General features: G+C 32.5%; 2 protein-coding genes across 3 annotated transcripts in view; one reads left to right on the forward strand and one right to left on the reverse strand.

Moving 5' to 3' along the window:
• LOC139501331 (dol-P-Man:Man(5)GlcNAc(2)-PP-Dol alpha-1,3-mannosyltransferase-like) lies at window positions 1-15,222 on the reverse strand. 2 transcript variants are annotated; one of them, XM_071290365.1, is made up of 9 exons: window positions 15,116-15,222; window positions 9,763-9,862; window positions 9,063-9,210; window positions 8,453-8,613; window positions 7,531-7,651; window positions 6,362-6,567; window positions 5,443-5,508; window positions 3,890-4,024; window positions 1-328 (listed from the first exon to the last, which is right to left on the reverse strand). In XM_071290365.1, the coding sequence occupies exons 1-9, from the start codon at window positions 15,174-15,176 to the stop codon at window positions 163-165; spliced, it is 1,164 nt and encodes a 387-aa protein (XP_071146466.1). In that variant the 5' UTR covers window positions 15,177-15,222; the 3' UTR covers window positions 1-162. The 2 variants fall into 2 exon arrangements, with proteins under 2 accessions (XP_071146466.1, XP_071146465.1); XM_071290364.1 differs by lacking the exon at window positions 15,116-15,222 and adding an exon at window positions 14,911-15,093.
• LOC139501332 (uncharacterized) overlaps window positions 15,150-26,968 on the forward strand; it is a 15,197-nt gene continuing 3,378 nt past the window's right edge. Inside the window, exons 1-3 of the mRNA XM_071290366.1 lie at window positions 15,150-15,289; window positions 25,887-26,088; window positions 26,867-26,958. Coding sequence (XP_071146467.1) covers window positions 15,175-15,289; window positions 25,887-26,088; window positions 26,867-26,958 — 409 coding nt within the window. The 5' untranslated portion in view covers window positions 15,150-15,174. The remainder of the gene's footprint in view (window positions 15,290-25,886; window positions 26,089-26,866; window positions 26,959-26,968) is intronic.

Raw genomic sequence — 26,968 nt, forward strand, 5'->3', positions numbered from 1 at the left:
TCATTCTATTCAAAAAAACTTTGTATTGCCTTGCAACATGATCATAACTTAAAAATCCATATTTTATTTCAAAAGACTAAAAATGTCTTTAAGATCTTTTCTCTATCCTTCATGGCTAACATTTGATTAAATATTGTCACAGAAACACAAAACAACACAATACTAATGCATCTTAGAAGCCACCACAACTTTTTTCTGTGGTGTATACAGGGGGCTCCACCATAATGAGGTCAATATAATAAAATGGCTGGCGTGTAGTAATGAACTACTGAAGACTGTTGAGGGATAAGTGTTCCAGCTCAGTTCTATACAACCTAGTAACAAGATTCTGTAATGAAAATAATATTCGATATAATTCTTCATATTAAACAGTTAAAATAATCTTTTTTTTTAAGAATTTGCTAACAGGATTTTATGTTGCTTATTAATGTTAACACAGTTAATTGGTGTCAAAACTTGTCTTTCTTTTAAAATTTGAAGAAGTGTAATTCATGTTTGTTTTTAATTGTAGAGACTGTTATCATGGGCTACATGTATGTTGCATTTTCAAATATGTGAATTGGCACTTCATAAGTATTAACAAAGGTGTGCCATTGCTATTTCATAAATATCTGAAGAGTAAATTTGTAAATTTGGTGTACACTTGAATCTGGCTTGTTCCAATTGTTAGATGTAATATTGTAAGTTCTCTGTTGAAGCTTATCCAGGAGCTTCCAATGGAAACAAAACAGATGGTTGTTTCATTGATTGTTGAGTGTTTAATGTGTCAGCAGACTTCCCAACAGTATGGTGACCAGATCTCATTGGCAGAGGAAGCTGGACAACAAACAGCAAACTGCATATATATCGTTAGAAAAAATAACAATCCTAGGCACTAAAAGTTTGCGTATTTCACCTTGCTAAAGATAAGTGATGACATGTTAGTGATCACTGTAGAGAAACAACTTTGACCAACTGTCCATTGGAGATAATTGGTTCTGGACAAAAGCTTTAATTTACCAAGTCCCACATAGTAAGGTTTTTTCATGACTTGCATACCTTACAACTGATGGTTAAGCTGTACTCCACAAAATATAATGTAAGGTATGGAAGTACCACTAGGTAAGGGTTACCATAGAAAGATGACTCACCTTACAACAGAAGGTAAAGCTGTGCTCCACAAAATATAATGTAAGGTATGGAAGTACCACAAGGTAAGGGTTACCATAGAAAGATGACTCACCTTACAACAGAGGGTAAAGCTGTGCTCCAGAAAATATAATGTAAGATATGGAAGTACCACATGGTAAGGTTACAATAGACAGATGACTTACCTTACAACTGATGGTAAAGCTGTGCTCCACAAAATATAATGTATGGTATGGAAGTACCACATGGTAAGGGTTACCATAGGCAGATGACTTACCTTACAACTGGTGGTAAAGCTGTACTCCACAAAATATAATGTAAGGTATGGAAGTACCACATGGTAAGGGTTACCATAGACAGATGACTCACCTTACAACTGATGGTAAAGCTGTACTCCACAAAATATAATGTAAGGTATGGAAGTACCACAAGGTAAGGGTTACCATAGAAAGATGACTCACCTTACAACTGATGGTAAAGCTGTGCTCCACAAAATATAATGTAAGGTATGGAAGTACCACATGGTAAGGGTTACCATAGACAGATGACTCACCTTACAACTGATGGTAAAGCTGTGCTCCACAAAATATAATTTAAGGTATGGAAGTACCACATGGTAAGGGTTACCATAGACAGATGACTCACCTTACAACTGATGGTAAAGCTGTGCTCCACAAAATATAATGTAAGGTATGGAAGTACCACATGGTAAGGGTTACCATAGACAGATGACTCACCTTACAACTGATGGTAAAGCTGTGCTCCACAAAATATAATGTAAGGTATGGAAGTACCACATGGTAAGGGTTACCATAGACAGATGACTCACCTTACAACTGATGGTAAAGCTGTACTCCACAAAATATAATGTAAGGTATGGAAGTACCACATGGTAAGGGTTACCATAGATGGATGACTCACCTTACAACTGATGGTAAAGCTGTGCTCCACAAAATATAATGTAAGGTATGGAAGTACCACATGGTAAGGGTTACCATAGACAGATGACTTACCTTACAACTGATGGTAAAGCTGTGCTCCACAAAATATAATGTAAGGTATGGAAGTACCACATGGTAAGGGTTACCATAGACAGATGACTCACCTTACAACTGATGGTAAAGCTGTGCTCCACAAAATATAATGTAAGGTATGGAAGTACCACATGGTAAGGGTTACCATAGACAGATGACTCACCTTACAACTGATGGTAAAGCTGTGCTCCACAAAATATAATGTAAGGTATGGAAGTACCACATGGTAAGGGTTACCATAGACAGATGACTCACCTTACAACTGATGGTAAAGCTGTGCTCCACAAAATATAATGTAAGGTATGGAAGTACCACATGGTAAGGGTTACCATAGACAGATGACTCACCTTACAACTGATGGTAAAGCTGTGCTCCACAAAATATAATGTAAGGTATGGAAGTACCACATGGTAAGGGTTACCATAGACAGATGACTCACCTTACAACTGATGGTAAAGCTGTACTCCACAAAATATAATGTAAGGTATGGAAGTACCACATGGTAAGGGTTACCATAGATGGATGACTCACCTTACAACTGATGGTAAAGCTGTGCTCCACAAAATATAATGTAAGGTATGGAAGTACCACATGGTAAGGGTTACCATAGACAGATGACTCACCTTACAACTGATGGTAAAGCTGTGCTCCACAAAATATAATGTAAGGTATGGAAGTACCACATGGTAAGGGTTACCATAGACAGATGACTCACCTTACAACTGATGGTAAAGCTGTACTCCACAAAATATAATGTAAGGTATGGAAGTACCACATGGTAAGGGTTACCATAGACAGATGACTCACCTTACAACTGATGGTAAAGCTGTACTCCACAAAATATAATGTAAGGTATGGAAGTACCACATGGTAAGGGTTACCATAGACAGATGACTCACCTTACAACTGATGGTAAAGCTGTACTCCACAAAATATAATGTAAGGTATGGAAGTACCACATGGTAAGGGTTACCATAGATGGATGACTCACCTTACAACTGATGGTAAAGCTGTGCTCCACAAAATATAATGTAAGGTATGGAAGTACCACATGGTAAGGGTTACCATAGACAGATGACTTACCTTACAACTGATGGTAAAGCTGTGCTCCACAAAATATAATGTAAGGTATGGAAGTACCACATGGTAAGGGTTACCATAGACAGATGACTCACCTTACAACTGATGGTAAAGCTGTGCTCCACAAAATATAATGTAAGGTATGGAAGTACCACATGGTAAGGGTTACCATAGACAGATGACTCACCTTACAACTGATGGTAAAGCTGTACTCCACAAAATATAATGTAAGGTATGGAAGTACCACATGGTAAGGGTTACCATAGACAGATGACTCACCTTACAACTGATGGTAAAGCTGTACTCCACAAAATATAATGTAAGGTATGGAAGTACCACATGGTAAGGGTTACCATAGACAGATGACTCACCTTACAACTGATGGTAAAGCTGTACTCCACAAAATATAATGTAAGGTATGGAAGTACCACATGGTAAGGGTTACCATAGATGGATGACTCACCTTACAACTGATGGTAAAGCTGTACTCCACAAAATATAATGTAAGGTATGGAAGTACCACATGGTAAGGGTTACCATAGACAGATGACTCACCTTACAACTGATGGTAAAGCTGTGCTCCACAAAATATAATGTAAGGTATGGAAGTACCACATGGTAAGGGTTACCATAGACAGATGACTCACCTTACAACTGATGGTAAAGCTGTACTCCACAAAATATAATGTAAGGTATGGAAGTACCACACATAAAACTGATAGTGTAATGATCTACTAAAACACATTCCTATAAAGTTGGCTGTAAATAATGGCAATATAATCTGTGAGGTAGGTTAAGTCAAATATAAAATTTAATTAAGATAAGAAAAACATAAATATTTTTCCTGTTTGCAGGATTTGTGAATTCATGGAATCTAGAATGCTTGGTTAAAATTTGACATTGAGCAAATCAAATAGTAAGATAATTCGATTGATTATTAAGAAATAAACTGCTATGCTGAGTGCAGTTGGATACAACCTCAGAGGTCTAATCTTGAACAGTTGGGCAAAAATAGACATAATATTCAAGCTTGAAGTTGGACCCCCTCTTTTTTTTGGACAATCAATGCATTTGAAGTGGGACATGTAGTTGGAACCCCCCTTTGTCCTGGATTAGGACCCCCTTTTCAAAATGGCTGGATTTGCCCCTAAAGTTGAATAAACAACAATTTATTTGATGCTGTTGAAAAACATGGAACATTTACTGAACCTCAAAGACAAATGAATTCAACTTAAATATGATATTTATGGCTTGTTTTCTATCCAAGCCAATGGAAAACCTATATAAGTATAGTTGTCTTGGACTATTCTAAAATTTTAGAATTTGACAAAATGCAAACCGTACAACTCTATCAATTTACCACCTTCTGTTACAAGCATTTTCAGTAGTGGTACCAAAGTTGACAATGTAGCTTAATCATCTAAAGATACTTTTTGCCAACTATGTATGATGGCTGATCACTTTATCTTGAATTATACATAATGAATAAATATTTGAAACCCCCTTATTTTTTATTTTGATCAAGTAAAAATGGATATGCAGGTGTTTAAAGGAATGGAATTATTGTTCTTTAACCAAAAAAAAGGAAGATATGCAGTTTAAACACACAATAAAAACATTGCGTACGTCGATAAAAAATCTCCAGTAATGAGGCCCAAACTCCAGCTGAAAATTTCCAAATCTCCAGTTATGGCTTGACAACTCTATCACATGTCTGATACAGGATTGGATTTGAATTGTAATTAAATATTTGACACATAGGTTTCTGACACAGAATAAATGTAGTCAAAGAACTTGAAAACTTGTTTGATTTGTTTTACATTCGTGCTTTCAGTGCCTTTTATAGCTGACTGTGCAGTATGGTCTTTCCTCATTGTTGAAGGCTGTACAATAACCATTAACTGTTAATTTCTGTGTCATACCACATCTTTTTTATAAATATATAAGTAAATAGAATTGAGAGCATCAAAATACATATGCACACCTTAATATGATGGCAAGTACTTATGTCAAATTATCTCCCCTCGAAACATCAAATAACACAATAATTACGCTCAAAGTACTCATGCTGAGTTTAATTTAAAAATAAATGTTCATATAACATTGAATATACAAATATAACTTTGTGTTAGTGAATTATCTCCCCTTGTGCACAAAATATAACAAAAGTGATACTATCACTATGTTGATAGAAAGGATATGACTACTGGTAAGTGTGTGTGGTAAAGGTTTCATCCATACTCTAAATCTGACACATTGGTATAACCTGAAACATACAATAAACTTTTAATGAATGACTATTATTTGTTTTGAGTTTATTGAACTATAAAATATATTTTTGACTCTTCACATTGATTAATCTCCAAAGCAGATTACGTAAAATGTGAAGAGTCAAAATTATATTTTTGGTTCAATAAATTCAAAATAAATCATTGCCATTCATTATAAATAAATTTCTATAAAAAATAAGGCTCAAAGAACTTTTTATATTATTTACATTAACAAAAACAACGTACACACATCTTGGTGTATGAATATACAACGCTAGAGTGGGTGTGTCACCATAAAAATTGACAATATTGAAAATGAAAGTATTTTTTTTTTAACCAATCAGAAATCAGTAAATACACCAAATGTATTTATTAAAAAATAAAGTGACTTAGAAGTTAGTAGTCTCAATTCACTCTATTTTTTTGTTATTTATTTTTTTATGTATTTTTTGGTACAAATCATTTTCATATTAAATGAGGATGGTTACAGAGAAAAAAGGTGTCAATGACTAAATTATAATCTGTCCACAAGACTTTTTCAAAGTCATAAATTTAATGTGTAAAGTATTATGTTATAAATTTTAACCATGCTTGAACATCCTGCTGTAAAACAGGAAAAACTGGAAATCCTCTTAAGTCTTTTAGGTTATTAGACTGTTATCATAAAATATCTCAGAAATTGTAGAAGAATTCTTAAATATTTTTGAAACACAAACTATAACAGAGAATGTTTTTGTACTTTTAAAAGTAACACAGAAATAGTGCATCAAATAAAATTGATTTTGAAAATTCATAAATCCCAAGTCTGTTACAATCTAAGGGAGATAATTGGTCTGATTGTTTTCCTACCTTTTCCATTTAAAATGAAAGAATAATAATAAACAGACAGAATGACATGCTAATAATAACAACTGGAATTTCTTGTCTAAAAATAGATCTTCAGGAACGAGTCTCCAGTTCACTGTCCAAATATAAAAAAACTGGCGACCAAGATTGAATGACTGTATGATATATCCCCATGGATTCACAAGGAGGAAAGGAATTGCAAGGATTATCTGAAATACAAAACTATATACCATTAAAAATATACAATGTTACAAAACGTCTAGTGAACAAAATATATTTGTTAATCATATTTTCAAAATCTATCCTGCTATACTGCAAGGTTTTACTATTAATATTTACATAATGGATGATGGATGGATGTTCAACTTTAATACAGGGACAAATTAAATACATATTCAAGATATCTTAATATGATATGAATTTGCTTTGTATTAGACTAACACAACAAGCCATACTTTAAACATGTTAGCTCATTAAGTAACAGTTTTCAGAAAGACATGTGGACAAACTATTATGACTCTGGTCCTTCTATGTTTTGCTCTTACTGCTTAGAGCAAAAGTAGCAAATGCCAAATTTTAAATTCTTTGGTTTGACACAGAAGGGGATTTTCTGCACTCAAACACGTATAACCCCCACCACATTATATATGTATGTGCCTGTCCCAAGTCAGGGGCCTGTAATTCAGTGGTTGTCGTCTGTTTATATGTTACATATTTGATTTTCGTTCATTTTTTTATATAAATAAGGCCGTTAGTTTTCTTGTTTGAATTGTTTTACATTATCGTATTGGGGCCTTTTATAGCTGACTATGCGGTATGGGCTTTTCTCATTGTTGAAGGCCGTATGGTGACCTATAGTTGTCTGTGTCATTTTTGTCTCTTGTGGACAGTTGTCTCATTGGCAATCATACCACATCTTCTATTTTATATATTACAATGACAGTATGAGACCACCAAAGCAGTTAATCTTTTTGTACCAGAACTTATATATGAGACAAGGGGTATATACTACTACTTTTTATACCTTTTTTGCTGCATCTTCAGTGGATTTTTAAAAATTTTTGTTAAGTGTTGCTATTTTGTTGTTGTTGTTTTTCTGCTGATGGGTGAAACATTCAATCAATGCCCTGTGCAACATTATGAGTTGTCCATCTGAAAACAAAGTACCTTACCTGTGGGAGAGCACAAATAGTCAGATATTTAGCTGTTGCCATGGTACCATGTCTGACTAGTAACAACACCAGTAAGGCAGGAGCAAACAACAATACATTCATCTTTACTGAAACACCAAGACTGTAAAAAAAAACAAATATATTTGATAATAATAAAATGAAAAACATAATGAAAGAATGAAAATGCATTTCTAACTAGGTTGAATTTATGCATAAAAAACAGCAACTGTTACAAATATTGAGATTCTAACAAGGCATATTTAACCATCAATACTTTTAAAATCCTAAAAAAAATATATAAACTGATAAACTACACACCATCCCGATAGTCTGACTCGGTAAGGCAATAAAAATGGCACCTGTTTGTATACATTGTTTCTACATGTTATATAAAGGCTCTAGGATTGTTTTGCCATTGGCGATATAAAGTCTGCTCAAATTTGGCGATATAAATGCTGCTCAAAATGAATTGGTTGCATACATGTCTAACATTCACCATTTATAAATGATGCACTTTCATTGGAACTAAGGCTAAAATTTTGTCGAGATGTCTAGATTTTTCAAGTGAGTATATTCATTTTGTAACTTGTTTGTACATATTGGAAATTATTCTTTCAACAAATCAAAATAGGTTTTCCTGAATTTTACAGGTATCTAATATTGTTTTTTCTCTAATATATTGAGATTGGTATCATACAATGAATATTCCTTTTTTGTAGTCAAAGTAGAACTTTTCTGGTCCTAACAATAAAAAGGCATGGTAAGTTTTTAGTAAGTATTTGGTCCAATAAACAATTTAAACAACACAAAATCACATTTTACTAATCTTCTGCTACTGTCTTAAGAACCTTTGAATATAACATAGTTAGAAATGCAAGTTATATCTTAACTCAATTTATGGAAATACAATTACACAACTGACCTGAACATCAAACATCCAGTTGACCATTTATCTTGTAGAAATAAATTTACAGCTATATATAGAAATAACATGGCTATTGGGTCATTGAAGAGTCGTAGGATATAAATAGAATGGATTCTGTAGGAAGCACAGCACATGAAGATGTAGGCATATGGTGGAATCTGCAAAAACAATAAACATGATTAACATAAGCATTAAATCATGTAGATTGTGAGCATTTATATACAATGCACCTGTACTACATTTAACAATTCTATTGAGAGAAAAGACACACATTTTGTTTAGGGGCAAACTGAAGCCCACCTCCAGGTATTGAATTTTCTCACTGTGTTGAAGATCCATTCGTGGCCTTTTGTGAAGTTGTTGTCTCTTTGACATATTCCCCATTTCCATTCTCGATTCCACCATGTTAGCAATTAAAGCTCATTTAATTTGGCATGTTTTGACACTATCACATTACCCAACATGACTGTGACTGAAATACCCAAATTAATAGGTATTTTTAACCTAAACTGACAACTTATCTTGCCAGTACAAAACAAAATAGTCTTTTTAAGATATGATAAGATTTTTCTAGGACAAAGATTATCTTTTATCATTGAATACTTACCGTTTTACACCTTCTGTATATATCAAATATGACAACAAGAGATAGAATATATAATACTGCAAATATATACTGTCCTAGCTTGATGTTGGTACCATGATCAGTAATGTAATACAGAGCTGTATAGATATAGACAAATCCAGCAGGGTACCTGTAAAAAAAGAATTAGATATTCAAACAGTTTTAAGTGGTTGATGAACACATGTCTTAAGAGTGTATGCTTGCCAAATTCATGTTCATGCAATAAACTGTCATTCTTTAAATATGATTACAGTAAATATATGCAAATTTGAAATCTTATCACTTCCCAAAATGTTGTTTACTAAATGAAAAAATATTATGCAAGAAAATTGCTGATTTTTGCTTGCTAAACATTCTTGATCGATGATGAATACATTTTACTTTAATTAAACAATGATAATTATTTAAATAAAGATAAATAAAGAGCTGCTGGACCAACGCCTCTTATGTTTGTCAATGTTAGCGGTAAATGATAATTTTTGGTGCAACTTTTTTAAACATTTTATAAGGAGACCTTTTAAACATGTTCTACTGAAGGTTGCTTCCATTCCTAAAGAAGGAAAAAATATGTGGTTTGATTTGTTTGTATGATATGCATGTCCTCATTTTTATGTTAAAAGTTTGTTATTTAAACAATTTAACATTTAGTCCCATGACATTCACATATACATGGTATACATACACTAAAGGGCCAGTGTCTCCTTTTAGTTTCAGGTAATCATACGTTCCATTAACAACTCCTTCCACTTCCTGCATATAGGCTGTCCAATCAATCTCTGTATCTATAGAAAAATAGAAATGTATATCAATTTAATAGATGATGTGGTGTGAGTGCCAATGAGACAACTCTCCATCCAAATAACAATTTAAAAAAAAGTAAACCTTTATAGGTCAATGTACAGCCTTCAACACGGAGCCTTGGCTCACACTGAACAACAAGCTATAAAGCATGTATATAATCTATAAATTATATAGTAATTCATATACTGTGAAAGTACTTTAAATCGTGGGTATCAATTTTTGTGGTCTGAGCAAATTTTACATGTTCATGGATTTTAATTTTCCAAGAAAAAAAAATTGAGGGAAGAATTAGAGCCATTAGCATGATTAGAAACAAAGATTCTTTATAATAACCATATGTTGTTTTAACACGAGTATCATATCATTACTCACATGTATCTATTATAAAAATATTCATCAGTTGCAGATCCAGGGGAAGGATTCCGGTGGTTGAAACCCTTTTTTTTAAGGGTGATCAATGCATTATGAATGGGGACATATAGTTAGACCCCTCCCTTTTCTCCTTGTTTGGGGTTGTACAATATTGCATGTCTCTGTTTATATTCACTTTGAGGATTTGGTGACATATTTAAATCTGAATGAAAGCATTTCTTTGTTTACATTGAAAATGATGTCATAACTTTAACATGTTTAAAGATGTCACAACAAACATGACAAAATTCCCTAATCATTCTAATAAAGGGACCAAAATCAGAAACATTACGGTATTTCCATTTCTTTTTTTAACAAGTTTTTAAATTAAACATGTTAAAATATATTTGAATCAAAAAAATAATTCAGACTTCGTCCTCTTTCAGTTTCACAGGTATCATCAATGCTTGCAAGTTCGTGACATCTCTGGATTTCCAATTTAATCATGATGTCATGCATTAATATTTATCATTGGCAACGTGATAGCGCTACTTCAAAAAAACTTAGCCGCATATTTTTCATTTTATTTTCACTAGTATCGGCTTCAAAAAGAAAAGTTGAGAATGTTCTTGAGTATTATTTGTTTAAAAGTCTATTTCCACTATGCATTCTATGACTGTTTTGTTCCTCTCCTAAAATTTGGTTGAATTTTTGGTAAAATCCTTGTTATAGACAACAAAACAATGACTCTATTTTTTCGATTGTGTGGTGCTCTTTTTCCTTTTTAAGACCAAGAGTATTATTTTTTTTAAGTCTAGTTGTATTAAGCGCATTTTTTATGATCAGAAAATAATTTGATTTATTTCATTTGTATTTTGATAAAACAAAATCTGCCATGTATTTGCTCATAAAAGTAATTTAATTCTATACCATTAAATGAAAAGGGAATGAAAAATTACTTTGAAGCATTTATGACATTATGACATCGTTGTTGTTGTTTCAAATATAGAAACCAAAAAATAAACGCCATAATATACGCGTGTGCAATCAAAACCGATGAAATATGGATGATATGAAAACATATGACACGGCGATATGTTTGAATAAAAAAAAAATCATACAGATTTTACTAGATAACATTTTTGTTCGCTTTGGAGATTCCGTATATCGTTAGGTTATTGGAATTCCAATGGGGACTAACTGTGCACCACTTGTTGCGGACCTGTTTTTGTATTGCTATGAGTTACAATTTATGACAAAAATCAGCAAAGACCCATCGAAACAACATCTGATAAACAAATTTAATAATACTTTTAGATATTTGGAAGATATTTTGGCTCTCAATAATGACGACTTCAGTATGTATACTAAAGAAATTTATCCTGTTGAACTTACTTTAAATAAAGCTAATAATAACAATGACCACTGCTCTTTCCTCGATCTTGATATCTATATTAATAATGGAAAGCTGAATACTAAAATTTATGATAAAAGAGATGATTTTTCATTTCCTATCGTTAATTATCCATTTTTAGACGGTGACATTCCCTTGTCACCATCTTACGGTGTTTATATGTATCTCAACTTGTACGATTCGTTCGTGTATGTAACAATGTTTTAGATTTTAAGGAGAGAAATTTATGTATTACTGAAAAATTATTACACCAGGGTTTTCAATATCACAAACTAGTGAAAACATTTACTAAATTTTATCATCGGTATAAGGACATCATTCGTAAATACAGCTCAACATGCAGACTTCTTATACGATCCGGTATTTCACATCCAATTTTTTATGGAAAAAAAACCTTTAAATAGACTTATTAAGAAGGGATGTAGTTATGATACTGTTGTCAGGTCATTAAAGATTGCATATTTTGGCGTTAATATTGATTCACTTATAGGGTCTTTGCATCGGAACTAAACACATTTATTCAAAAACCAGTTGTTGGCATGACACGGGTTATGTTCTTCTCATATATGTTATGATGGTATGATACTAAACCCCTAACGTGAAGGATTGTGCCTGATATTCATATGATGAAATCATAATCTTTTCATCAGTTTAATTGAAGTCTGGAGCTGGCATGTCAGTTAACTGCTAGTAGTCTGTTGTTATTTATGTAATATTGTCATTTTGTTTATTTTCTTTGGTTACATCTACTGACATCAGACTCGGACTTCTCTTGAACTGAATTTTAAATGTGCGTATTGTAATGCGTTTACTTTTCTACATTGGCTAGAGGTATAGGGGGAGGGTTGAGATCTCATAAACATGTTTAACCCCGCGGCTTTTTTGCGCCTGTCCGAAGGCAGGAGCCTCTGGCCTTTGTCAGTCAGGGGACTTACTTAAATAAGTGATTTTCTAAATCACTGATTCAAGTAACATTATTTCCATAAAGGTTGGAAGTTAGAGTTGTCTTTCTTTAATAATCACCTATTTAAGTAGTGCAAATTAATCACTAGAAGAAGTGATTTAATTTTATTGTAGCTTTAAATATAGAATACTAATGATCCAGGGAATAATTATGTGTCTAAACTTATCAGAACCAACATCTGTGTTGTCTAGGATGACCAGGTCATTTCAGGTGATGACCTTGTACTAAATCTAGGATAATGACATACAAATCACTTGTTTAAGTATCAGACCTATATTTCCTTCCCAAAAATCACTTCTCTAAGACTAAGTCTAAGTATCATTCTTTTAATAACCCCCACTAATTTCAACAGTGAGATTTTTATCGCGAACAGTAGAATTTTATTACATAATCTGAAAGATGAAACCTTGAACTTCACAGGAAAAATACTCCAACTGCTGGGAAAAATCTTTTAAGAAAGTATCAGTTCATTATGTAAAGCCATTATTATAGCATTTTTTTTACTAAAATAGAATTTTCAGCTAAATGATAGCATCAAAGGCATAAACCTTGCTACTTAAAAGAAGCAAAAAGTTCATTCTTTTTTAATTTTACTAATTAAAAGATATTATTTAAACCTATGTGTTTAAAATTTTGAAAAAACTACAAAATCCAAATTTGTGACAAAACCTCGAATTTGCTACTCAAATAAGTGATTTAAAAATCACTTATTTCAGTAAGTCCCCTGACTGTTTGTTAGTCTTGTATTATTTTAATTTTAGTTTCTTGTGTACAAATTGGAAATTAGTATGGCATTCATTATCACTGAACTTATATTTGTTTAGGGGCCAGCTGAAGGACGCCTCCGGGTGTGGGAATTTCTCGCTACATTGAAGACCTGTTGGTGACCTTCTGCTGTTGTTTTTTCTATGGTCGGGTTGTTGTCTCTTTGACACATTCCCCATTTCCATTCTCAATTTTAGACTTCGTCCCCTTTCACTGGTAATGCTAGTCCAAATAGTTATGACGTCTTGAAAGGCTATTATATTTTTTTACTTACATCCTAAGGCATCAAAGAAAAAAAATATAATATGGGGACAAAGTCCCTAATTATGGTAGAAAAATTAAAAAAAAAAAAATTGGTGAAAATTTCCCGAAATTTTTCATTCTACAAATGAACTCAAAATCGTTAACTATTTTTTTCAGATCTACTTCCTTTTCTGGTCTTGTTTGCATGAAACTTTAGTAAAATATAAGATTGGAACTCAATACAAATTAATTTTTAATAATTGTTTGATAAGAAAAAAACATTACCTGATGAAAGCGTTTCTTTTGTTTTCATTGAATATGAACCTCACAGCTAAATCCCTAACAACAGAACCAAAATCGGGAACGTTACGGTATTTCCGTTTCTTTTATAAATATGTTTGAATGAAAAAAAAATAATGCATACAGACTTCGTTCCCATTCACAGGTTATGCCTTCCTCATATTAGCCTTTCAAGACGTTGTAATAGACGTACATGTATTTACACTTGTATGCAAATTTGTCCGCCATTACAAGGCATCACACAGGTTCCCGTAAACTTTGACTTCATAATTCAAAATATTTGACGTCACAACTAAAAAGTGATTGTTGCTTGACGTCAAAAGGTTATTCGGAGGTGATATAAGGTCATTTAGAGGCAACATACAGCTAAATACCAAAAGTGTAAATACGTTTATTATTCGGACTAATTAGGTAATGCCTGCCTCATGTTAGTCCCAGATATTGTATCTCTATTTTTATTCCCTTTAATTATTTTTTTTATATTGGCATACTTGCCAACTGTCACTATTTGCCACAGGCACTTGTTTCTATCCATACGAAGGTCGACTATCCATATAAATTTATATGGATAGTCGACCTTCGTATGGATAGAAACAAGTGCCATTTATATGGATAGTCGACCTTCGTATGGATAGAAACAAGTGCCTGTGCTATTTGCGGGGGATTTTCCCCATGAAGTGAAATTTTGAAAGCGCAATTTTGTCCACAATTTAAATATTACAATGACTTTAGGTTTATGAAAGTATGAAGAAGCCAAAAAACAACATTAAAATGTAATTGCAGGCCCCCTTGAAGGTTCTTTAGGACTATGACAGCAATCTTGCACGCAAAACCCCATGGGCATTTTGAAAAGTTGGCAGGTATGTATTGGGGACAAATCGACTTTAAACTGGGGCCGGATTGACTCGGAACGGATCGACTTTGGGCCGAATTGACATTAACAGCTGATGAAAGCTGCTGGCTAGTGATACACAAATGATGCATATTCGTACATTTTATTTTCTGGATTACAATCAAGTTGACAAAGATTTCAGCGACGATCAATAAAATCATTGCAGGTAAGCAATATTCGGGATGTAACGCATATTTCATATATAACTTTGGCGATAAACTTTCTTTCAATCTTTTCCATTTCGATTTCGTGGAGGCTGCCATTTTCTTTTCCTACATCCGGTTTTCGGAAACTTCTAGACTTACCTTCAAATAGATCTATGCGTCCAATGTTGCAGCTGCTGGATTCCCAGTGATGAAAAAACATGCATTCTGTTGTTTACATGATACTTTTCTCTTACTTAATGATTGTGACCACACAAGTTGAAGTAGAATATCAGGTGTTTGAACAAAAACCACAACAGCAATGCACATATTTTGGTAAATATTGTATAAAACCAGATTTTGACCATAAATAATAAAATATTGATTTTCAAGTCATCACATTACACCAATACACCTTGTCTCTAATCCCGACTGACCTGGCTGCTTTAACTTAAGACGCAAACAACAATCACTTTTCCATTGTGCCGTCAGATATATATTTTTTTATGACATCAAAAGTTTACGGGAACCTGTACACGTGATATCCAGTAATCATGGTAATGGCGGACAAATAGCGATAAGGTGTATTCTTTTTCTTAATATACAGAAAAACATCATTCGAGTGGCCTTATATGTTGTCCTAATATGAGGCAGGTATTACCTGGCTGTGAAAGTGATGAAGTCTGTATGAATTTTTTTTTTACATGTATTATTCGTTATTTGAGGGTGGTAATGCCCTTTACCGTCAGGCGTCAAACAGTAGTTTTCTGCTACCATTAGCGTCAAATTGGTTAAAATTTTACAGTGGTTCCTCAAAATATCCTTATTGTGATTCGTCAGATGTCTCAAATAATTATCGTTACTGTATTTTTTGGAAAAAAAATAGCGTGATTTGTCAAATTAGCTGGTTTTTGTATTGTGTACATTTTATCGTTATATACTTAAAATTACTGTTAACATCATTTTTACTGTTATATGTCATGAATGTTCCCCGATTACTACCCTCATATTTTAACTTCAAAATCTGTTAAAAAAGAAACAGAAATACATGTACCGTAATGTTTCTGATTTTGGTTCTGTTGTTAGGAATTTTAGTTGTGACGTTATTAAATTATGACGTCATATTTAATGTAAACAAAGAAACCTTCATTCAGGTAACTTTTTTTCATTCAAGTATCAAACAATTATTAAAAATAAATTGGTATTGAATTTCATCCTACATTTTACTAGACTTATAAATATATATTTAATTCAAAGTCTCATGCAAAAAAGGAAGTAGATTTCTGTGCAAATATGGGGAATTTAACATTTTAAAAAGTCTGAAAAAAAAAGTTTCCAGAAATTTTTGATTCTTTTTTAATTTTTTTATTGGGGCCTTGGTCCCCATATAATGCAAGACTGTGTATGTCCATATCGTTTGCATTCAATGTTTTTATCAGATTTTTATGCAGTTAAGCTGCATTATGCGAGCACCCTAGATTTGTGTTCTACCCAATTAATGCTGAAATACTTGCCATTGTTATTTTCTATTTAGTACTTACTATGTTATATATTTAGTACTTACTATGTTTCAATTTTATTAAATTGCAGTCCACTATAACATTAAATCATTTGACTGTACTTTTAAATAGCAGTCTACCAGTCATTATAAAAATCACCATAAAGTATATTAATGATTGTCTTTTATTAAGAACATCTGTATAACTTTTTTTAATATGCAACCTTATTTTTGTTTGTGTTCTTTTTTTTAATTGTTCATGAACATTAACAATGTGTTAACTGTTGATATTTATAGCCTTTTTCTTCTTCGCTGTGAATACCACTGTCACTCTAATATAATTATAATCAATTTAACTATTGTCAGTTTATTGTCTTAATTTTGTGTGCCATAACCATTTAAAGTAAATGTGTTTGTGCGAATAAAATATTGTCTATTGTCTATTGTCTATGTTATATATTTAGTACTTACTATGTTATATATTTAGTACTTACTATGTTATATATTTAGTACTTACTATGTTATATATAACTATAATTGAACACGTTTTAAAAACTTTTTATTCTGGATTACAAAAAATATTACCAGAAAAACCTTATATGATCGTCAAATCAGCCAAAAGTTTTGAAGTTACACATAGGAAGTAGTGCTCAATATGAATCATTGTGAAGTTTAGTATGACCTGTGCTTTTTGCTAAGATGTCAAAGAACAATTGTATGAAATATTTAATTGCCGAAAATCTCTACCGACAAGTTGTTTAGATTTCCCAAATGGCAAAAGTCGTAGGGATATTGTTTGTCATCAATACGTAGTACAGCTACGTCAGTAGTCTATTTATAAGTTCAACTGTTCATGCTGTTGGCTGCAATTTCAAATTAGAAGACGAAATTTTCGTATCTTTTCAATTTGGAGGCAGGGTGCAAATTAGCGGTGGTCCGAGATCCGCGACCTTCCAATTTTGCATGCGGAAATTTGACTTGGTTTCTAGCTACGCCCGACAGAGTCAACTTCCACTTGAAAGAAAATAGAAATAACTTTGCAAACCTTTTCACCAAAGTCTCCAAATAAACGATATAAAAACTTATTTTCATCATAATAATTCATGACAGCGATGTTCATTTTGTTCAACCGCTAGCTTTATCATGTTTATAAGGAAAATCGCAGACAAATAATGTGTAAATTCGAGTGAAATCGTATCTGATTGACAAAAACAACATTGTGAACACATTAACATTGGCTGCCGTGAAGATAAACATGATAAAATTTACAATATCGGATCTGGTTCCGGAAGCGGATAAGGGTAATTCCGGGTTTTGGCGATCAACTACAAAAAAATCCAGGCAGGTGACAAAGTACATCTATGCATTGTTAATGAATATAAACACTAGAATTGAAGACCAAAATATATGTACAATGTAATGCATGTAAGATGCTTTAAAGTGTAAACATATTACTGCAATTTTGAAGGGGTATTTTTTTCTCAATTTTGAAGGGTCAATTAAAGTAGCAGGAAGTTTCTTACTTTATTTTCACAAATAATGCAACTATATTATATATAATACCTGAATGTAAGAAAATCATATGATATATATAGGTGCACATGTCGCCCTTGAGGCTACTCTACCCCCTCCTGTTTGATAACTTGGAAACGGTCGAGATCCCCACCCCTAAACCATATATTCAAATATAGGACAATATAATAAATCAAATGAAATATAGGGGGAGTCCCTGGAGACACCCACCCCCTCCTGTTTGAGAACTTGGAAACGGTTGAGATCCCCACCCCTTAACCATATATATTCATGTTTGTGTACTTTGTGACAATATGAAAAATCAAATGAAATATAGGGATCTCGAGTCGCTGGGGGTCACCCCACCCCTCCTGTTTTAGAATTTGAAAACGGTTGAGATCCCCAGCCCTTAACCATTTACATGTATATTCATGTATAGGACAATATAACAAATCAAATGAAATTTAGGGGAGTCCCTGGGGTCACTGTACACCCTCCTGTTTGTGAACTTGACAATAGTCAAGATACTCACCCCTAAACCATTTATACTCATGTATGGGACACTATAACAAATCAAATAAAATGTAGGGAAAGTCCCTGTGGTCACCCCTACTCAACTGTTTGAGAACTTGGAAACAGTTGAGATCCCCACACCGAAACAATATACCGGTATATATAACCGGCCAATATAACTAATTAAATGAAATATAGTGGAGTTCCTTGGGGTCACTCTACCCCCTCCTGTTTGAGAACGTGGAAACCGATGAGATCCCCAGCCCTGAATCATATAAATTCATGTATGGGACAATATAAAAAATCAAATGAAATGTAGAGGAAGTCCATAGGGTCGCCCTACCCCTTCCTGTTTGAGAACTTGAAAACCATTGAGATCCTCACCTCTAAACCATATATATTCATGTATGGGACAAAATAATAAATCATTTGCATTAACTATGGGAAGGTCAGTCAGAACTCACCTTTGATCCCTGTAGTAGTGAACATTTGTCTGATTCGTGTCTCATAACTTTTGTACTATAGAACACAAACTCAGTTTTCTTTGCTGGGAAACCAGTCAATTCATACTATTACATGTTCGTACTAAAAGAACTTGTTCTACTAGCAGTCAACTGAAACCAATGTTTACTACCAAGTAGAACAACTGCAATCATTGCAAACGTGTACCACTGCAGACTCACAATGAAAAATATACATTGATATATGCATTGCTTTTGAAATCTTGATAACATATAAGTTATTTGCCTTAATAATTATTTCCTTCGATAAACATAAATGTACTATATATGAATGTTTAATGTTGAAGCAACATTGCTACAGTTTTCCTAATTACGTTTGCCTTGGTTTTTGGTTAACTGCCTTCAGCGCTTACAGCGCTTTTGATTTTTTCTATCAATGTGTTGTCTTATGATATGAGGCTAGCATCGATCCCTCTGAAAGGGGACAAAATCCTCACGTGGGTTTGTTACTATTTGTGGGTTTAAAACCCATCTTTTAGGTGTTCTAAGACATGGATATTAAACACGGCAAATAGTAATAAACCATTTAGATTAAAATGTATGTTATGAGGTCAAGAAAAATTCAACAGATGAGGTAAAAAAGATGTTTTTTGGCTACCATTTAATAGCGTTACATGTAAATTATTTAATAATTTTACCATGATTCGTCAAACTATTTTTATTGTGAATCGTCAGAGGTTTCAAATAATAGAAAACTTTCGAGTTTGATGCATTTCTGTCAAAAATTAAGTTTGGGGACATCATCACTTTTGTTCCCTTGTTGAAGTTTGGAAAACTATCATGCTATATTGCACGAATTATTCGCCAAATTGAATTCTCAGTTGGACCTCTGTGGCCGTATCAGGCTGTGCTCAGAGAAGCATTTTATTAGTTGTGACATCATTTTTAACAGTAGGGAGCTGAATAATTCAAAAAAAAAAAAAGTTAACGATTTTCAGGTCTTTAGTAGGTATTTTGATTGTCAGTCCTTTGCTGATGTCTTACTAATCATTTAAGTGAAAGTTCATTAGAAATTTTCATTTGTCTGTAACCTTCAAAACACTGCTCAATCATGTCAATACAGATTAACATTTTCAAACATACATTATCACTGAACTAGTATATGGGCAGGAATTCGCTAGTGAAATTTTAGGGTCAATAGTGTTTATCCAATTAAAAAATAAAGAAATCATGCAAATATGGAGAATAAATATTGTTTAAATATCAAAGTGGGTTAGTCTTTATTGCCAAATGCAAAAAAAATGGATCCAATTAAAAAAATCAACAAAAAATCAGCACTTGTTATGTGCTGGTAGTTGAAAACTGTAGACAAAAAGTGTGACATTTCTGCAGTGGCAAAACCCCTAGCCATATTTAGAATATGCCTGAAGAATTGTTCTACTATCATAGTTGAAAATCAACTGCAAAATGATCTGTCTATCATTTAGAAACCCCATTTTGTACAGAATCCGATTATTGCTGCAAATAAAATACGTTTGAAAATGGACAAGTGCATGTAACTTTTCCCGTCAACAAATGTTACATGCACCTTTTCATTAGCTGATTAGCTTTGGAAACAAGTTATTGGTCCACCATGACAAATTTTGAAAGGTGTCAACAATGGGTACAATTTGGATTTCATGATTTTTATCAATCAACTGAAGTTTGAAAAATATAGAAGGTAAGAAAATTTATTTCATTTTCGTGTCAATACTGCCCAATAATACTCATCTTTTTATAACAGTTGTATACTTTTTATAGTAAGCATTACCATAATTATTTTTTTCACATTTCAACCCACTGACAATTACATTAAAATGTGGCTTTGTCATCTTTCACACTAGGCATCTACCAGTGATCAAGCAGATGATAAGAGAGTGGGACCAGGTTAATTTGACCTCACAATGAAGTGTTACATGCACTTTCTGTGTAAATTAGGTTCTTTGATAATGATGTGTGACTTGCTTTGCAATTTTGTCAAAAAATATAAGTTTATCTTGTATTTAAACAGGTTTGACCCTTACGATATTCATTTTATTGCTGGAGAGATTTCTGTACATAACATTGACACGAAAATATTTACCAAGGAAAGGTGTCTATGATACATGCAAAAGCTTTTTTTTGTACGGTTTGCCTTATCAATCTAATTTTTTACATGAAATACCACAGATTAATTGCCAATTTGATTAACTAGTACTTGTATTCATTCTCAGCATTATAAAGATAACTGGCCACTTAATTTCAAAACATAAAATGTAACATTGACACCAGAATAAAAACAATATTACTTTATTACACTTAAAGCATAATTGGCCAGTGCATAATATTAAATCAAATGTAAATTTATGCTGAATTCTTAACAGAGAAGTTGTTGATCTTTCTTGATTTCTAGACTTTACAATATTTACTTATAATATTCTTATCGTTTAAAGGCATGTAACATTGACACATCTTCTGCGTCCAGGTTACATGCTACAACCTAATAAATGTGCATACAATTATTCAATCAATAAAATCTTGTTGAAATTTAAATTTGCTTCATTAAAATGATACATGTATTAAAGAAATAAATGAGTTTTAATTATTTGTGTTTATTTTTTCCCTGATTGACTAGCAATTTTTCCTCATCATTTGTTGGTGTTCCTGTCAATGTTACATACATAACCCAGAATTATAATGTTTTAAAAGCATTGATTTCCAAACCTCTGTTATGAGCTTTAAAATGAGTTTATCTGAGTTTATAAATGACTAACATCTGAAATATTGTCATCACACAATTTCTTTGATGCTCCTATGATAACTTCATGAGTAACATGGACTACGATTTTTGTATCAGGTCTTTTTTGTGTTACATGAGAAGATTTTACTGTGTTGAAATCAACAGTTAATCTAATTTTTAATATTCAAAGTTATTATTATGATACCTATTTTAAAAAATAATATATAAAGTAAACCCAAATTAAACTTTTTTTTCATAAAGAAATTGTGTATGTAACATTGACAGAGTCTATTATTTAGACTTTTACATGTTCAGGCCAGTGTTACATGCGTAAACAAAACCTACTGCCATATGGAGTTATTATCTTATTTTTATTTTACAAAATTAAAGCGTTTTCATGTTTTCCTGTTTAATTTGTCTTTTAACACTAGTTAGTAACATTGACAACAATATTTTGTGTCAAGATTTTTTTATGTTACATGCAAAGGTATTACTTCCTTAAAGTCAGACATTTATATAACATTTTATAACCTAAATGATTAATTAGATATTACTGGGCAGCAATTATATTATTTCTCCAAAGTTGACTATTAAGCACACCACTTTCATCTTCTGGTCTTCATGTATGTAACATTGACATACAACCTTTTACTTTTCAGTCAATGTTACACGCATGAACAGAACTGATAACATTTACTTACTCCTTTGCTCTATAAAGAGATTATTGATAATTTAACTTGTTTTACCACCATCAAACTTCATTTTTATTTCTAAATATAGATATTCTTTTTAGAAGTGTATTTTCTTCATTGACAACAAAATTAGTGTCGGTCTTGAAAATTTACATGCAATTTTTAATAAAAAAAAAAAGCAATATAAATCTAAGAAGAAAAAGATGATCAGCAATAAATGTGATGAAGAAAACTCTCAGGAAGATGCTGCAAAAAGATACTGTCCCTGTCTACCAGTCAGATGGTGATGTCCCTGGCAGCCAGACAGATGGTGATGTCCCTGTCAGCCTGGAAGATGGTGATGTACATATCAGTCAATCAGTTAGTTGGTGATGTTCCTGTCAGTCAGTCAGTCTGTGATGTTCTTGTAAGCCAGTCAGAGGGTAATGTCCCTGTCAGCCAACAGATGGTGATGTCCTAGTCAGCCTGGCAGATGGTGATGTTCATATTAGTCTGTCAGTTGGTGATGTTCCTGTCAGTCAGTCATATGGTGATGTTCCTGTCAGCCGGTCAGATGGGGATGTCCCTGTCACCCAGTCAGATGGTGATATCCCTTTCAGCCTGTCAGATGGTGATAACCCTATCAGCCTGGCAGATTATGATGTCTGTGTTAGCCAGTCTGATAAGGTCCCTATTAGTGAGTCAGGTGTTGACGGTCCTTTCAGTCAGTCAGATAGTAGTTCTGTGTCAGAAAACCAGATGATGGTGACTGTGTATGCAGACATACTAGTGATCTCCAATTTGACCATTCTACAGCAGTGTAGAAGATATTTATTTCAAAATCTTGTTTATTTATCACTTTTCATTCACCAGTCAACACATGTATCATGTGTATTTACTGATGCTCATTATAGAAATCATGAGGAATTCAATTTGTAACATTTTTTTTTTAATTGTTATGCCAATAATTGACATTCCAGAATATCTTTTGCATTATAAGAGGTTCAGGCTCCTTCTGATTTCAAAATAATAATAATAAACTCATCATGTATACCAGAATTAAATTTTGAAGGCCAGAAACGCTTTTCGTTTACAAAAGACTATTCAGTGACGCTAATGAAACAAAAAAGTAAAAGAAGGCCAAATAAAGTTGAAAACAGGACTATGGTCTAATGGGTGTTGGTTTTCTCTTCTGAATTGTTTTACACTGGTCATTATGGGGCCCTTTAAATTGTGACTTTCTGTAGTTTAGGTAACAAGTTTTCAAGATGAAATGGCATTGAAAAATCGAAACAAGATATTTGAGAGTTTCTATATTATTGTAAATTTTATAATTTATGCATGGATTTTGGTTCTGATTGAGGGTAGATTAATTGTTGTTTTGTTTTTTTTCCTTTTTTCAGATAGATAGTTGAAGATGTTGGAGACAGAAAACAAGAAACAAGAAACTTGTTTTGAATGTTTGAAATAAAATTTATTGTTTAAACCTTAAAAAGTTATCATAAATGTAAGATTAACCAGCAGAAATAAAACGAGATATAGGGTAATATGTCTATCAGACAACAACCTCAAAGATGAAACCCAAATTGTTCTTTATAGAAGTTATGTAAACAATTGAAAATAAGATTCTCAATAAATGCAGCTGTATCAACCTCTCATCATGCTCGTAGATTTGTCCATGTTTTGTCTTGGTTTTAAGTTTTAAGTGTAACTAACTGTGTCACATGAATGAGGGATACATGTAATCATTTTGTACCCTTACTTTGTCAGTATTAGTTATTGAGTGAGAAACTTCGTGGATGCTGATGGTTGTGTGGTTGTTGTCTTATCAATCTCATCCCTTTGCATAAAAAAACGGGTTGCTTACTTACTGATATAAAAATGTTTCATGTTGTGGAAATTTTGGATGACTCCTTCATCAATTGATCTATCTTTGGTCTTAATTTTATTTTTCTGGTTATTTTGACATTTGAATATCTTTTAATTTAGCCTTCCATAGTGTACCACCATGAACAAGCATAACTACTGGTATAGTTAAAAAAATATGTCTGCTGTCTGAAATTTAGGTGAATGGTTTTGGTATTAACTACTATTTAAATAATATCATATATGAGAAATGTGGCAGTATAATTGTATAATTTACATTCAGATGGTTGTTTGGAGGCTTTTTATATCTTTTAAGGTCAATTCTGGCATGGTTCATTATTCATATTTTTTGTGTCCACGTTACATGCAACATTTAAGTCACTATTTTATGACAGAAATGAGATAATTGCAAAAATATTAATACAATTTTTTAATGTGAGGGTAACACAATGAAAAAGAGCCTTTACATGTTCAGAAAGAAAATGATTCTTACTGTATTTATCTCTTAAACATTGCATGTAACATTGACAGAAAAGTAGAGGAAACTTGTTTTCACAAAATTTCTGAAAGAAATGAAAATATACATTTTAGATTTTTGATGATAGACAATGTTTTGTGATCAATATATATGATATTGAATGTTGAATAAGTTAAGGAATCATTAATCTCAATTTGGAAAAAGTGTCCATGTTACATGCTCCAAATTCATTATTTGCTTTGGTTCCAAACTGACGCAAGTTTAAACATGTTTTTTTTGGTTACAAATAGAAGGACACCATTTGTAGCAATAATTTGTAAAAAATTTAGAAGCTTATAATGATTTTTATTTTTTTCTTGCAATGTCACACTAAAGTAGCATTAGCGAATTCCTGCCCATATATTATTTGTTTAGGGGCCAGCTGAAGGACGCCTCAAGGTGCGGGAATTTCTCGCTACATTGAAGACTTGTTGGTGACCTTCTGCTGTTGTTTTTTCTGTGGTCGGGTTGTTGTCTCTTTGACACATTCCCCATTTCCATTCTCAATTTTATTTGTACATATGTCCATAGGCATGATAGATATATTTGTACATATGTCCATAGGCATGATAGATATATTTGTACATATGTCCATAGGCATGATAGATATATTTGTACATATGTCCATAGGCATGATAGATATATTTGTACATATGTCCATAGGCATGATAGATATATTTGTACATGTCATACACAAATCATTTCCAAATTCATGCATTTAAAGAGTTCAAAATCAAGTACATATATATTGAAGTTAAATGCAGTAAGCTAAAGCACAAAACATGGACTAAACTAAAGAAGTACAACTCACATGGATTAAACAATTTTGATATGCTGCTGCTTGAAATACCATGGTACATGTAGATGTTGCCAGATCAATTTAGATCACAAACATCAATTGGTCAGTCAAAAAAAAAAATAAGCTCATGGAAAGGCATATAAACTCATCATAGATACCAGGATTAAAATTTTATAATTACGCCCGACGCCTGTTTCAACTCCAAAAGACTCATCAGAGCCTCTGCAATGCTTAAATAAAGAGGTTTTTGTGCCAGTATGCAATGAAATTACAAAAAAAAAGTATCCAAGTTTACAGTCATGACAGAAACATTTTTATCCATTTAAAATCTTTTTCAGAAATTGATAGATATGCTACTCCAACACATGGACTGGTTAACTGTTCTTGGTATGCTCCCAAGGCGTGCTGTAAAACTACAGAAGTGATATCAGTATTTACCACAATGTTTCCTTTGTATGAAGCTTCACAGGCATGTCAGAATCAACTAAATTATATGATGTGCTTTTTCTGCGACCCAAATCAAAGAATTTGGTATAATCAGTAAGTCAAATATATATATTTTTTGTCAGTCTTTTTGTGTCTGGTGAGTTTGACTAGGATTGCCAGCTTTCTTGCAAAAGGTCGGTGGTTCTCTCCCTGCACTCCTGCTCTCTCCATTAATGAATAATATAATAAAAACTGACTGTCAGGTAATAGCCAATAATGATGAAGATACATTTAGCATTTAACACCAAATAGTCGAGCAATCAATGATCCTTTTTTTTATTCTGAGATAAGTTAGAAGAGCTTTTTTATTTAAAAAAGAAATACATAGATGAATACTATAAACATGATAAAGTTTGAAATTATTGTGATGTTTTATTATTGCCAAAAATGGGAAAGGGTTGTAATTACAATAATTTAAACATTGCATTTTGGATTTTTTTTTATATAAATCAAGGGCGATTTTTCTCAGTATCGCCAAAATGATAATTGTATTTAGTCTAAAATGACAAAATTGCAATAATAAATGCATTCAATAATTTCTTCATTAACAGTACATATATGTTTATCAGAAATCTTTTATTTAAGATTTGTTTTCTATATATTATGTATACATGGAATACTCATGCCAACTGTGAATGATATTATTCATTTTCCTATTTTATGTATTTTCCTTTGATCTCTTTTTTGTGATAATTTTCCATATTCTACTCAATTGTGTCTAGTCCACTTTTCATCTGACTGACCTCAGGGCTATATACCTTTGATGAGATTTAGCTAAAAAGCACCTAGCTAAGGTGCAGGTATCTTATAATGTTTTTGTTTTATTTTCCAGAGATACAGACCACAAAGTACATATATGTGCTGATTTTTGTAGAATGGTATATAAAAGTTGTAGATCAGCACAGTACAATGGAAATGAAATAGGTAAGATATT

The sequence above is a fragment of the Mytilus edulis genome, chromosome 13 (genome assembly GCF_963676685.1).
Source record: "Mytilus edulis chromosome 13, xbMytEdul2.2, whole genome shotgun sequence".
Classification (NCBI taxonomy): Eukaryota; Metazoa; Mollusca; class Bivalvia; order Mytilida; family Mytilidae; genus Mytilus; species Mytilus edulis.